Here is a 14,839-nt window from a genome sequence, read left to right as displayed (position 1 = left end):
GAGGATGGTGGAGGCAGGTTCAATCGAGGCATTTAAGGTGGAATTGAGAATGGTTATCCAAAAGGGAAGAATGGGCAGGGCTATGGGGAGAAGGCACATAAGTGGCACTAAGTGAATTGTTTCAGCAGAGAACAGGCTGAACAGCCTCCTTTTCTGCTGTAATAATCATGATTCTGAGGGTAGGCAGTATTACAGACTATTTCCTAATCACTCAAAAGTCACCAGCAATTTGCCCATGATGCTGCCCATAGTTGCTGTGCTGTATATAGCATGGAAAAGAGTTGGCCACTTTTAAGGTCAAACCAAATAAACAAACTCAAATTAAATCAGGCAAGCATTATTTTTTGTTACAAAGTCATTTGAATTGGGCAAGGAGATTGCAGACTCCAGTCTTGATTGGATGGGTGGCAAAAATAATGGTTGCTCACCGTTATTAATGTAAAAATCAGGCAGCAACTTCTAGCCACCGGACATGCACAATTAAAACATACAAAATCAGCAAGTTGCCATCCAAAAACCTGTCACTTAAATACAGTGAATGGCATGAATTTCCTGAACATTAGTGATACACGTGTACTAAACTTGACAGAAAGTTAGAGCCTATTCATTCCAGTACAAGTACCCTTTCCACAGAGTAGCAAGTCTTAAAACAGTCAAACAATCTCTTCCAAACAGTAACTAGTTTGAACCCACATTCCTCCAGCTTATTCTTACTTTAATTTAAAAAAAACTTTTCCTTTCTGCCTCATCTCTCAAACCAATCTTGCTTTCCTGCCGTATTTTGCTATCCGTAGCCGATTTGACAAAGAATCTTGACATTTCCTCTTCACGCTTTGACACCGCAATGTTCATTAATGACTTCAAATTTTACTGGTTAAGGTGGTACACAGTTCCAATAGTTGGCTGATTAAACTGTCAAGCTAGTCTCTACACTCCATCCAGACTAGACTCGGAGGCAAGGGCCACGGATGCCGAAGATATTTTGATCCAACAAAGTACAGGAAAATTCCAATAAGTACAGATCACCAAGCTTTAAAAATGTTAATGCAGTATTATAATGCATCTTAAATGATCAGGTATGAATTGCTCTAGTAGTAGAAACAGATTATTTGGATGGCTGCTATAGAGCGTTAAGTTCCCCCAAGCAGAAATAGTTTACCTAAATGACTGGGTGATTCAGGGCTATAGAAATGCTAAGCTCCACGGGAGGAAAGAATTTGAGATATGTAGACAGCCAACTTATGTTTTAAATAATAAAGGGGGAAAACAGTATAAATATTATCCCACCTCCACTTCAGAAACAGAGCCCAGGTCATACCTCAACTAGAAAGCCAGTCTGCAAATCTCAGCCAAGGGGTCCCAAGACATTTTTTACTTCTCAGAAATGCTAGAGTGTTGTCTCCAAGTCTTAGAGCCAAGGCATTGCAGAAAAAGGCAGTTTAAGTATCTTCACTGGACCAGGAAAAGATGTTTTCCCAGACTTGATCACTGCCCTGTATTGTGTAGTAACTATAAACTGGATTTGACTTGGTGTTATTTGGGAAAGGGAAGTCAGAGTCCAGGGATTGTAAATATATTTTGGAACAAGGGGTAATTTAGTTATTCCTGTCTTAGAGTATTGTTGTCCTTTTCTCAGTATATTTTTAAGTTAATAAATGTTCTTTAATAATGGTTTGTACGTTGACTGGACTAATTCCTCATTGAGGTTTTACATGACTTCTCAAAAATATTTTTTAAAACTATACACCACCAGAAACTGGTGTTTCAAGTTGGGACACCCTTGCAGGTATTGGTGTGGTTCATGACAAGTACTGCAGACGTAGTAAATGTTCCTATTAGTTGACTAATTTTACTGTCAATTCTCTGTGCTACACATGCTACAGTTTGTGTCCATTTTCCCTTGCTCTGCAATACCAGGGAAGGTGATGGCCTAGTGGTATTATCACTAGAGTATTAATTCAGAAACCCAGCTAATGTTCTGGGGACCTGGGTTCAAATCCCACCATGACAGATGGTAGAATTTGAATTCAATAAAAAAAAATCTGGAATTATGAAACCATTTAAATGCTGGCCAGCCAGCAACACCCATGTCCCACAAATTAATGTTTTTTTTTAAAAACTTAGTTTTCACTATCGTAATTACTTTGAGTCTTTCTTCTCAGTTGGGCAAGTCTATCCTTCCATCTGTTTCCTCTCCTATGATTACTTGCATTGTGTACATCTCTATTTGCATAAATTTGCAACTCACTTTTCCAAAAAGGCTACAAAACTCGGCACATAAGATGAAAGCAAAGCCTGTCCATTAGGAGGTGTTGGGGGGGGGGGGGGGGGGAGAGAGAAAGAGTCTGGCCAGCTGGTGCTGTAACAAACACAGATGCAAATTAAATCCCTCTAAGATGAGAGAGTTGTGCCAAGGTCTGCTAAGGGAAGGGTGGCTGACCTGGAACTACAGGCTTGAGCCAAAAGGACCAGGACCAGAACCCCAATAGGAAGCCAAACTAGACCCCAACAAGTTTTCAATTTTGGCATAAATGTGACAAAAGGATACTTCCTTCCGGAAATGATTCCACTGAAAGTATAGATCTTTTGTAGTAAAAGAAACTAATAGTTGAACATTTAAAAATGAAACAGAAACAACATTAATTTCTAACTTATCACTTCTTCAGTTCCAAATAAGCAACATTCCTCTTGCAGACTTAACATAAATATACTTGCTATAATGCGTGTAGACTGTCTTGAAGCTTTCAGAGATAGAATTCCAGAAGCCTGCAAAATCCTTCTAACTTCAACCAGGTTTCAGCTGCAAACTAAACTGCTTTCTGTAAAAGCTTTTTTTTCTCTGCTACCAGACACAGGACTGCACATAACCACATGACTAATCAGAAATCCCAGGAGAACCTAAGTAAACAAAATGTCCCTTGAGTAACCATTCTACTCTCGGATGTACCAACTGAATTTTTAAACATTCCCCTTAAACACAAGTACAATACATCAACTGCACTATCACAACTGACACAGGCAATCTAGGAATCAGAGTCACAACACTAGCAGGTGCATCCAGCACATGTGAGATCAAGCACAAGATGAGGTGGAATGCCCTACCTTGTCACCCTCATGTTAGAACCATGAATTGGATTTTGAATTTAGTTTTTAGAGCAAAAAAATGGATTTGGCTTTGTAACTTTAAAAATTGAATGAAAAAAAATTAAATCACTAATACAGTAGTGGTCTGCTAACTTGCATTTCTGAAAGTACTCCATGACCTCAATGTCCCAAGCATTTCACAGCCCATCATGAACTTCTGAATAAAAAAAAGTTTGCATACAAAGGTTCTGCAAACAGCAATGAAATAAGCTCATCTATTTTTGGTGATGTTGATAGAGAAGCAAATGTTGGACAGGGTGCCAGGAGAACTCCTGTACTCTTTGAAAAGGGCCACGGGATGTTTCACAATCAAGAGGACAGACAATCTTGGTTTCTCTTCTGAAAGAAGGCACCTACAATTAACAAGCACTTCCTCAATCTAAGTATGCTGCAATATAGTATACTACTACGTACAAGAGGAGCTTGAACCTATGACCCGACAAATATGCGACCACTAAGCCATTCTAAAGAAGGCTGCAGAAAGAGTACCCAGGGTCTGTGACATGAAGCTAGAACAGAAGGAAACGCATGTGGATAAGTCTTCGTCAGCAGGTTAGACTAGCATTGATAATATTTGCATGGCTCGAATCATGATGTTGTACACCAGCAATCCTAAATTAATAGTGCTGTTAAAATTCCCATATGCTGATTCTGCCACTGCACTTCCGATTTCAGAACCCGAAGCAGAGCTTCCTCAAGACTTGCAAGGAAGGGAGCAGAATGAGGTACGTGAGGGACAAATGGAAATACAGCACATCAGAAACAGCAGGAAGGTAGCAGAGAGTAGAAACAATTTCATCAGGGTTCAGTCTGAGTGAGGGAGAGGCACTATAATACTCAAGTCAGAGGGAGCAGTAAAGTATGCATGTGGGAAGAAGCACAAAACCATGTGCTCTTATCAGCTCTCAGTCTATCCACACGTCACAAGATTACACTGCACAAGAATTGCAACAAGTGGCAAACAAATGACACCTGCCATTCATAAGACTTGCCCATATATTTTCCAAGCGCTTTTGTATGAAGTAAGTGTCCTTTATGTGGCTTCTGGGACCTGTGTGAACAGGACAAGCCAACAGTGTGTATCCTGAACCAATAGTGTATACCCTTGAAGAATCATTGAACCAGGCAGAGGTCGTTTGGTAGTGATTAAGATTAGTCGTTAAAAATGTGTTAAAGCTACTTAGGCTGAAATGGAAAAGCTTTACAGAGAGTTTCATCCACATATATTATGGAACATGAATATTCAATGTATTTGAATGGTGAGTCAGATGGCAAGCAGCCATCCATATTTGCAAAGCTGATTAAGGGGCCACACAACTTGACTTCTGGATTTGTGTATTGAGCTGCACATGTGTGCTCACCAGAAGTTGCTGTCTAATTTGCATATAAATAATGATAATTGCTATTAGTCTCACCATAATTTTCACAGTGAATCCTGGGCCAACAGCTATATTTACAACTTTTCGGCTAGTTCCGGTTTCCTTCTAAGATCGGATTTTCAGCCTGGCATGGCTGCTAAAATCTTATCTCGTCAAGCAAGGTTGCACCTGGTGATGCTGAAATGTCTATAACAATAATATTGACATTGTAAACATCCTATGATTTTGTGGGACAGGCACAGCTAAAGAATGGGACATTAGCACTTAAGTTTCCAAAGCTGACCAACTGAAAGCAACATCATTTATTTTCTGATGAAAGGTCAACAACCTGAAAACGTGTTTCACCACAGATGCTGCCTGACCTGCTTCAGTATCATTTATTCTCCATTGCCCTCAGGACCAAATTGTCGGTTTACAAACCATGAGAGCACCAGACTGTTCAAGACAATGTCCAGAATGTTCAATCCCAAAATATTACAGCAAAAAAGGTCTATTTAGTGTAATCAACTGATAATCATAGTAAATTACTATATGTATAGCAACTGAATAGAGCTTTCTGTAACCTAGTATTGCCAATAAAAACAAAACGGTATTCACCAAAATGGATGTAAACAACTTAGGGCAGAGCTTCCACACAAATACCCCAATTATACAGTCTCATTATGGGACATGGTCATCCACTCATCCGATAACCTTGAGTGGAGACACAGTCAAAGTGGCAGCTCCACTATTTTTGCACTGTAGGGCTGTGGCACCCTACAACCCTGGGAAAGTGACACACAGTCCTATTCATAGAATCATAGAAACCCTACAGTGCAGAAAGAGGCCATCTGGCCCATCGAGTCTGCACCGACCACAATCCCACCCAGGCCCTACCCCCATGTCTCTACACATTTTACCCGCTAATCCCTCTAACCTACGCATCTCAGGACACTAAGGGACAATTTTAGCATGGCCAATCAACCTAACCTGCACATCTTTGGACTGTGGGAGGAAACCAGAGCACCCGGAGGAAACCCACGCAGACACGAGGAGAATGTGCAAACTCCACACAGACAGCTATTATAGAAGACTGCCAATCCTGTAACCCTGGAATTGGCTGTATGACCAGTTGGAACTGTACTCAAAACCCAGTGAATCTGTCAATCCTGTATGAACAGGAAAAACAGTGACACTGCATCTCCCCCCCCCCCCCCCCCTCCTCCCCCGGCCCCCCACCCCCACGCTGGGCAGTGCCAACCATGGGAGTGGGTGCAGGGTGAGCTGGAGCTGACCACACACACACACAATACAGCTCAGTGTTTACAGTCACAGGAGCACAAACTGCTGCCCAAAGCCCTTCAAACCACACACACTAACTTTAAAAATCGAGTCCCGCGGCTCTGGGCCCACACAGTCAGCAGCTAGGGTGGCGAACAAAGGTCGGGCACCAAGGAGACGGGCCGAAGGGCCGCTAGTACCGGGAGGAAAAGCACCCAGCAGGCCCGCAACCTGAGCCTGGCAGCAGCGGCTGAGCGGCCAGGCGGGACGGGACGGTCGGGGGAAGGAAGCGGCGCCGCTTACCGGAGTGTGGGGCCCACGCAGGCCGCGTCTGTGCTCTCGATCTCCTGCAGGATCCGCTCGTGTTCCGTCACCGTCTCCAGGGCCTCGGGCTCTGCCATCTTGCGGCTCCGGCTGGAGGGAGCGGCCGAGGGTGGTTAGCGGCTCATGACCCGGCCTCGACCTGCCCAGCCCGGCAAGGCCAGCCCCAGACCCCGGTTAACCTCGGGGTGCGAGTGTGAACGCCAAGCCGCCGCTCACCGACCCGCCTCCGCCGCCGCCTTCACTTTGCTGCCCATCCCGTGCGCGCGTGCCCGACAGCAACCTGCCAGCGCGCTCCCGGCAATGCGCGGGCGGGGGGGGGGGGGGGGGGCGCGCCCGCCTCACTTCACCTGCGGCACATCCTGTATGCTTGTTTTAAATCAGTGAGCTATACATAAATAAATCCAACGCTTAGTGGTGCACATCCTTCTACAGACTGCATACACATTAAATTGCAAGAAAAACTAAATTAATGTTAATAAAAACTGCATACAGGTGACATTGCAGAAATTTTAAAATTGCATCCATATCAATTGGGAGAAATTTTAATAAAACTGCTGGAAACAATGGGTGGGTCTCTATCAAACACCTTGAAATTCAGGGGGAATATCAGGCTGGCGAAGTGCATAAAATATTGACAGGTTTAGCACCAAACAAAAATAATGCACTTTCACAGCCCCACCCCATTGTACCAATCCCACTTCAGATTTACTCACAGGAATACACTTTCGCAATGCATCGCAGATGATTGCATGCAAATAATAAACATTTTGTTAATAAATCATAGTTTGTAATAGCGTGTGAAAATGGTGGGGGTTAGGAGGAACTGAGGATAGCAGGTTCCAAACGGTGTTGAACTGCGGCTGTGGGAGAGGAGCTCCTACACCACAAAGGTTAGACAGCCGTTACGACAAAGGCCAGATTGCAAAACAGGTGTTAATGTTTGACCACTTCCCTGCAAGTGTGGTCTAAACAAAGACACACGAGTAAAGCTATGCAAGTGTGATGTGGGATCATGCCCACAGTCCTGCCTATCTGAGCTGGGCAGCGTTATTAAAAACCAATTGCTATTCAGAGGCCAACTGTTCACTCCTAACTTTGAAGATGGTGTTACCCTATGTTCTGTTGGCTAAAAGACGTTAATGCCCAAAGTGAACCTAAACGTTTCCGTTCTAAAGTCAAGGCAGTAGCTTATATTATGAAAGTGGACACCCCCCCAAAGTGGTTCCCAAATTTTCACTGGGCCGCACTTTAGGAATAAAAATTTGCTCACACCACACCGAATTTTTTATTGAAAGAAATACATTCAAAAACAAACAACTCCTAGCAGTGCTTGATTCATAACATAGAAGACAACTACTTTATAATATCATGGGACATCCAGAAAGTATAAAACAATGCTTGTTTAAACCATGTTTAAATGTTTCTTTGATTGTCCTTGAATCTTCCCGCCACACTTGCCATCCTCTCTCGCCGCACCAGTGTGGCGTGCCGCACCCTTTGGGAACCCCTGTCTCAGCTAAAAAGGACAAGCTTCTAGAATGGGTACTGAACCAGAAAGGACATTGTCCTTTCATTACTGTTAAAAGTAGTTTGGAATACAATACCAAAGAGTAAAAAGTTTCTAAATGACGTTGTATTAAAAGACGCTCAATGAATTTACGGAAAATCTAGTTTTTCACGTGGATCAGTTAAATGACAAAAATGAAGCTGAAGTCACGAAGACAATTAAAGCAATTTCCTCATACCTTGTTACTTGATGCTTGTATTTACCCCCACACTGATGTCGCTGAAACAAGAATAGAAGAGCTCAAATAGTCACTATCAGCCGAGAACTGGGTATGACAGGTGCTCCAGAGACACTCGGGAACTCCGAATAGTCCAAGCAACCTTGTGCAGACTTATTTGTGTTACCAATTTTCTATCGGGCAACTAATTTATAAACAATTATCATTTTCACACGCTATTACCAAACTATGATTTATTACAATGTTACTTGACTAGTACTTCTATATTAGTAACACTCACCAATGTAGACCTAATATAGCAGTCAAGTGGCTGGCTGTTAATTTAAACTGGGGAGTTACATTTTTCCACAAGTAATCACTCCCGTTTACCCCCACACCATCTTGCATTCTACATACCCCCAGAATATCGGTTGGAAATTAGAAATGCAAACAGGCAAGTTGACAAAACTATTGACATACTTTTATCCATATAGAAAATATCAAACTGCTTAAATACGATAGAAGATCACGGCACCTACCGTAAACTTGAACCAAGTGGCAATTCCAGTGTTTCGATCTCAGAAAAAACATTTTCATAAATTTGGTTTTCCCGATTTTCCTCCTTACCAGAGCGCGAGGCAACGGTTTTTCTTTCATGAGCCATTGTTTTAATGTCCCGGCTCCTGGATTATTGAGTGAAATTTTCCTCAGACTCAACAAAAACGTGTGGCAAAGAAAAAATGCCAGACAAAACAATAACCTCGGAATTCCAGAATGATCAGTCCAAATGTAATCGTTATGATTTTATGTAGAAACAAGACACACAACTTCCAGTTCAGGCTATTCCACCATCACATCAAGAGATGTGACTGGAGACGATTTATTTATAGCACATGGCTATTTAAAGACTATCACATTTCACAGTCCGGCTGGTTAACCTTTTACAACACCAAAAGAGACAGCCTACACTTTCTTTAGAAAAGTTAAGAAAAACCATTCCCTGTTAATCGTTTTATGGAATAGCGAAGTATCCAATAAAGTACGACACAGGACCCCTAAATGCCGTCGCAATAGTCCCAATATAACAATTAAGAGAGCATTTCTTCCAGAAAAGACTTCCTGACGTTGAAACCAACCAACGACTTATTCCTCAAACTCCAATGCAGACGACTCGACTATTCGTTATAGAAATCACCATCACGTTTTATTAACCACATTTTGGGCTTAAATTCCTAGTCTGTGCACTGAAAAACTGGGATAGAACATAGAACATAGAACATTACAGCGCAGAACAGGCCCTTCGGCCCACGATGTTGCACCGACCAGTTAAAAAAAACTGTGACCCTCCAACCTAAACCAATTTCTTTTCGTCCATGAACCTATCTACGGATCTCTTAAACGCCCCCAAACTAGGCGCATTTACTACTGATGCTGGCAGGGCATTCCAATCCCTCACCACCCTCTGGGTAAAGAACCTACCCCTGACATCGGTTCTATAACTACCCCCCCTCAATTTAAAGCCATGCCCCCTCGTGCTGGATTTCTCCATCAGAGGAAAAAGGCTATCACTATCCACCCTATCTAAACCTCTAATCATCTTATATGTTTCAATAAGATCCCCTCTTAGCCGCCGCCTTTCCAGCGAAAACAATCCCAAATCCCTCAGCCTCTCCTCATAGGATCTCCCCTCCATACCAGGCAACATCCTGGTAAACCTCCTCTGCACCCTCTCCAAAGCCTCCACATCCTTCCTGTAATGTGGGGACCAGAACTGCACACAGTACTCCAAGTGCGGCCGCACCAGAGTTGTGTACAGTTGCAACATAACGCTACGACTCCTAAATTCAATCCCCCTACCAATAAACGCCAAGACACCATATGCCTTCTTAACAACCTTATCTACTTGATTCCCAACTTTCAGGGATCTATGCACACATACACCTAGATCCCTCTGCTCCTCCACACTATTCAAAGTCCTCCCGTTAGCCCTATACTCAACACATCTGTTATTCCTACCAAAGTGAATTACCTCACACTTCTCCGCATTAAACTCCATCCGCCACCTCTCGGCCCAACTTTGCAACCTGTCTAAGTCTTCCTGCAAACTACGACACCCTTCCTCACTGTCTACCACACCACCGACTTTGGTGTCATCAGCAAATTTGCTAATCCACCCAACTATACCCTCATCCAGATCATTAATAAATATTACAAACAGCAGTGGCCCCAAAACAGATCCCTGAGGTACACCACTTGTAACCGCACTCCATGATGAATATTTACTATCAACCACCACCCTCTGTTTCCTATCCGCTAGCCAATTCCTGATCCAATTTCCTAGATCACCCCCAATCCCATACATCTGCATTTTCTGCAGAAGCCTACCATGGTGAACCTTATCAAACGCCTTACTAAAATCCATATATACCACGTCCACTGCCCTGCCCCCATCCACCTCCTTGGTCACTTTCTCAAAAAACTCAATAAGGTTAGTAAGGCACGACCTACCTGCCACAAAACCATGCTGACTATCACCTATCAATTCATTACTCTCCAAATAACTATAAATCCTATCCCTTATAATTTTTTCCAACATCTTGCCGACAACAGAAGTGAGACTCACCGGTCTATAATTCCCGGGGAAGTCTCTGTTCCCCTTCTTAAACAATGGGACAACATTCGCTAACCTCCAATCTTCTGGTACTATACCAGAGGCCAACGACGACCTGAAGATCAGAGCCAGAGGCTCTGCAATCACTTCTCTTGCCTCCCAGAGAATCCTTGGATAAATCCCATCCGGACCAGGGGATTTATCTATTTTCAGACCCTCCAGAATATCCTGCACATCCTCCTTATCAACTGTAATACTGTCTATTCTACTCCCTTGCAACCCAGTGTCCTCCTCAGCTATATTCATGTCCCCTTGCGTGAACACCGAAGAGAAATATTGGTTCAATGCTTCACCAATCTCCTCCGGTTCCACACATAACTTCCCTCTGCCATCTATAACTGGCCCTAAACTTGCCCTAACCAACCTTCTGTTCTTGACATACCTATAGAACGCCTTAGGATTCTCTTTAACCCTATCCGCCAAAGTCTTCTCATGTCCCCTTTTAGCCCTTCTAAGCTCGCTCTTCAACTCCCTCTTAGCCAATCTAAAGCTTTCTAGTGCACTACCCGAGTGCTCACGTCTCATCCGAACATAAGCCTCCTTTTTCTTTTTAACCAACAAAGAAACTTTTTTGGTGCACCACGGTTCCCTAGCCCTACCAATTCCTCCTTGCCTGACAGGGACATACCTATCACAGACTCGCAGTAGCTGCTCCTTGAAAAAACTCCACATGTCGGACGTTCCCAGTCCCTGTAATCTCCTAGTCCAACCTATGTTTCCTAATTCTCTCCTAATAGCCTCATAATTACCCTTCCCCCAGCTAAAACCACTGGCCCGAGGTTCATGCCTATCCCTTTCCATCACTAAGGTGAACGTAACCGAATTGTGGTCACTATCACCAAAATGCACACCAACTTCCAAGTCTAGCACCTGGTCTGGCTCATTTCCCAGCACCAGATCCAATATAGCCTCACCTCTAGTTGGCCTGTCTACATACTGAGTCAAAAAACCTTCCTGCACGCTTTGAACAAAAACTGACCCCTCTAACGAGCTAGAGCTATAACAATTCCAGTCAATATTAGTCAAGTTAAAATCCCCCATAACAATTGCCCTATTACTATCACTCCTAAGCAGGATTGACTCCGCAATCCTTTCCTCAACCTCTCTAGAACTTTTAGGAGGTCTATAAAAGACTCCCAACAGGGTGACCTCTCCTCTCCTATTTCTAATCTCCGCCCATACTACCTCAACAGATAAGTCCTCATCAAACCTCCTCTCTGACACTGTGATACAATCTCTGACCAATAATGCTACCCCTCCCCCTCTTCTACCTCCTTCCCTACTTCGACTAAAACATTTGAACCCCGGGACCTGCAGCATCCATTCCTGCCCCTGCTCTATCCATGTCTCTGAAATAGCCACAACATCGAAGTCCCAGGTACTGATCCACGCTGCAAGTTCACCCACTTTATTGCGAATACTCCTGGCATTGAAGTATACACATTTCAAACCCTGCTCCACCCCACCTCTGCAATGCCGTGCATTGCAGTCCCCATCCATGCATCCCTCACTTTCAGCCCCACTACTCAGGATCCCTCCCCCCCCCCGAATCAGTTTAAACCTCCCTGCATGGCCTTAGCAAATTTACCCCCCAGGATATTGGTCCCCTTCTGATTAAGGTGTAGACCATCCTTCTCATAGAGGTCACACCTTCCCCAGTACGAGCCCCAATTGCTTAAGTACCTGAACCCCTCCCTCCTGCACCATCCCCTCAGCCATGAATTCAAACCTTCCCTCTCCCTATTCCTCTCTAAACTATCCCGTGGTACAGGCAAGAGTCCAGAGATAACCACTCTGTCAGTCTTGGCCTTTAGTTTCCACCCCAACTCCATAAATCCCTGCCTAATATCCCCTTCCCCTATCCTCCCTATGTCGTGTGTCCCCACATGTACAATAACTTGTGGTTTATCTCCCTCCCCCCTAAGAGTCCTGAATACCCTGTCAGACACATCCCGGACCCCAGCCCCTGGTAGGCAACACACCAACCCTGAGTCCCTACCTTTAGTTCCGACCCTCCTATCTGTCCCCTTAATTGTGGAGTCCCCAATCACAAGGCCCAGTCTTTTACAGCCCCTAACCACCTGAGCTTTCTCACTCGGCTCACCCCCAGAGATCTGCTCTCTATGCTCAGTTGATTCCTCCTCAACTGTAGCCTCCAGCACCGAAAACCTATTATGGAGGGGAACCGCCCCAGGGGATTGTCTTCCCGATTGCTTCTTACCCCTCCTCCTGGCATTGACCCAAGCCTCATTTCTAGGAGTTACTATTTCTCTATAACTCCTATCAACTTCCACCTCCGCCTCCCGAATTATGCGGAGTTCCTCTACCTCCCCCTCCAGCTCCTTTACACGCTCCTCCAGAAGCTGCAATCTAATGCACTTCTTACAACTAAAATCTCCTGAAACACTACTGGATTTCCTCACCACATACATCCCACAGGAGATGCAGCATACTGCCTGAACTGCCATCCCTGAAGCCATTACCAGCAAGAAAAAAAGAAAACAAAAAACTTCCCCACATAGAGCTGTGAAATGTGCTGCATATTTGTTATAGGCTATGGGGTCTGAGTGAAATGAAGTGTTGCATTTATATAGCGTCTCCCGACCTCCCATGCACGTCCCGGCCAATTAAGTATTTTTGCAATGTGGACACGCTTGTAATGTAGAAAACACAACAGCCAATTTGAACAGCAAGGTCACACAAACAACAATGTAATAATTATCACATAATCTGTTTTAGTGATATTATGAGGGCTAGATATTGGCTAAGGACTCTTAGGAGAACTTCTAGTGACTGAAGGTCTCATTTCCAAAAATGACATCTCTGACAGAAACACAGAAACATAGAAACTAGAAGCAGAAGTAGGCCATTCGGCCCTTTGGGCCTGCTCGGCCATTCTTCTTGATCATGGCTGATCATCAAATTCAATATCCTGATTCCCCTCTTGTTCTTATATCCCTTGATCCCTTTAGATCCAAGAGCTATATCTAATTTCTTCTTGAAATCAGACAACATTTTGGCCTCACCTACGTTTGGTGGTAGTGAATTCTACACATTCACCACCCTCTGGATGAAGAAATTTCTCCTCACTTCAGTTCTAAAAGGTTTACCCCTTATCCTCAAACTATGACCCCTAGTTCTGGACTCCCCCACCATTGGGAACATTATTTCTGAATCCACCCTGTTAGAATTTTATAAGTTTCTATGAGATCCCCTCTCACTCTTCTAAACTCCAGTGAATATAATCCTAACCAACTTAATCTCTCCTCATATGACAGACCTGCCATCCTAGGAATCAACCTGGTGAACCTTCGCTGTACTCCCTCTATAGCAAGGACATCCTTCCTCAGATAAGGACACCAAAACTGCACACAATACTCCAGGCGTGGCCTTACCAACGCCCTATAAAATTGCAGCAAAACATCTCTATCCCTATACTCAAATCCTCTCGCTACAAAGGCCAACATATCATTTGCTTTCTTTGCTGCCTGCTGTACCTGCGTACTTACTTTCAGTGGCTGATGTACGAGGACCCCAAGGTCTCGTTGAGTATCCACCTCTCTCAATTTACACCCATTCAAGTAATAATCTGTCTTTCTATTATTGCTACCAAAGTGGTAACCTCACATTTATCCATATTATATTGCATCTGCCATGCAGATGCCCACACACTCAGCCTATCTAAATCATGCTGACGCATCTCTGCATCCTCCTCATAGCTCACCCTCCCATCTAACTTTGTATCATCTGCAAATTTGGAGATAATACATTCAGTAGTTCCCTCTTCCAAATCACTAATATATAATGTGAACAGTTGAGGTCCTAGCACAGATCCCTGCGAACCCCACTAGTCACTGACTGCCAATCAGAAAAAGACTCATTTATGCCAACTATTTGCTTCCTATCTGCTAACTCACTTTCTATCCATCTTAAGATATTGCCTGCAATCCCATGTGCTTTAACTTTACACAGTAGTCTGTTATGTGAGACCTTGTTGAAAGCCTTCTGAAAATCTAAATAAATCACGTCCACTGGTTCTCCTTCGTCAACTCTACTAGTTGCATCCTCAAAAAATTCCAATAGATTCGTCAAGCATGATTTCCTTTTTGCAAATCCATGCTGATTTTGTCTGATTATACCACTGCCTTCCAAATGCCGAGTTATGAAATCCTTGATAATAGACTCTAGCAATTTCCGCAGTACCGACGTTAGGCTCACTGGTCTATAGTTCCCTGTATCAGTACTGCATCTGAGCATCAACCTTTTGGGGAAAATCTGGGGCTTGAACTCTACATCTTCTGAGTCCCAGTGGAGAGCACTATTACAGAGTCACAGCT

At 43.7% G+C, this 14,839-nt stretch overlaps 1 protein-coding gene across 6 annotated transcripts in view; it reads right to left on the bottom strand.

The window, feature by feature from the left end:
• The window catches only part of exoc6 (exocyst complex component 6), a 174,967-nt gene extending 166,269 nt beyond the window's left edge, over nt 1-8,698 (bottom strand). For 3 of the 6 annotated variants that reach the window (XR_013498981.1, XM_078223527.1, XM_078223528.1), the window contains exon 1: nt 8,371-8,698. Coding sequence is in view for 4 of the 6 variants with exons in the window: in XM_078223527.1 (XP_078079653.1) it covers nt 8,371-8,495 (125 nt within the window). In the remaining 2 variants the exon portion in view is untranslated. Of the gene's footprint in view, nt 1-6,086; nt 6,477-8,370 lie in introns of those variants that run through there. The other 3 variants (XR_013498982.1, XM_078223525.1, XM_078223526.1) reach the window with 1 other exon arrangement.
• Between the last annotated feature and the right edge of the window lie 6,141 nt (nt 8,699-14,839).

Source organism: Mustelus asterias, chromosome 11 (assembly GCF_964213995.1).
Source record: "Mustelus asterias chromosome 11, sMusAst1.hap1.1, whole genome shotgun sequence".
In the NCBI taxonomy this organism is placed as follows: domain Eukaryota; kingdom Metazoa; phylum Chordata; class Chondrichthyes; order Carcharhiniformes; family Triakidae; genus Mustelus; species Mustelus asterias.
This window is presented reverse-complemented; position numbering and strand designations above follow the sequence as displayed.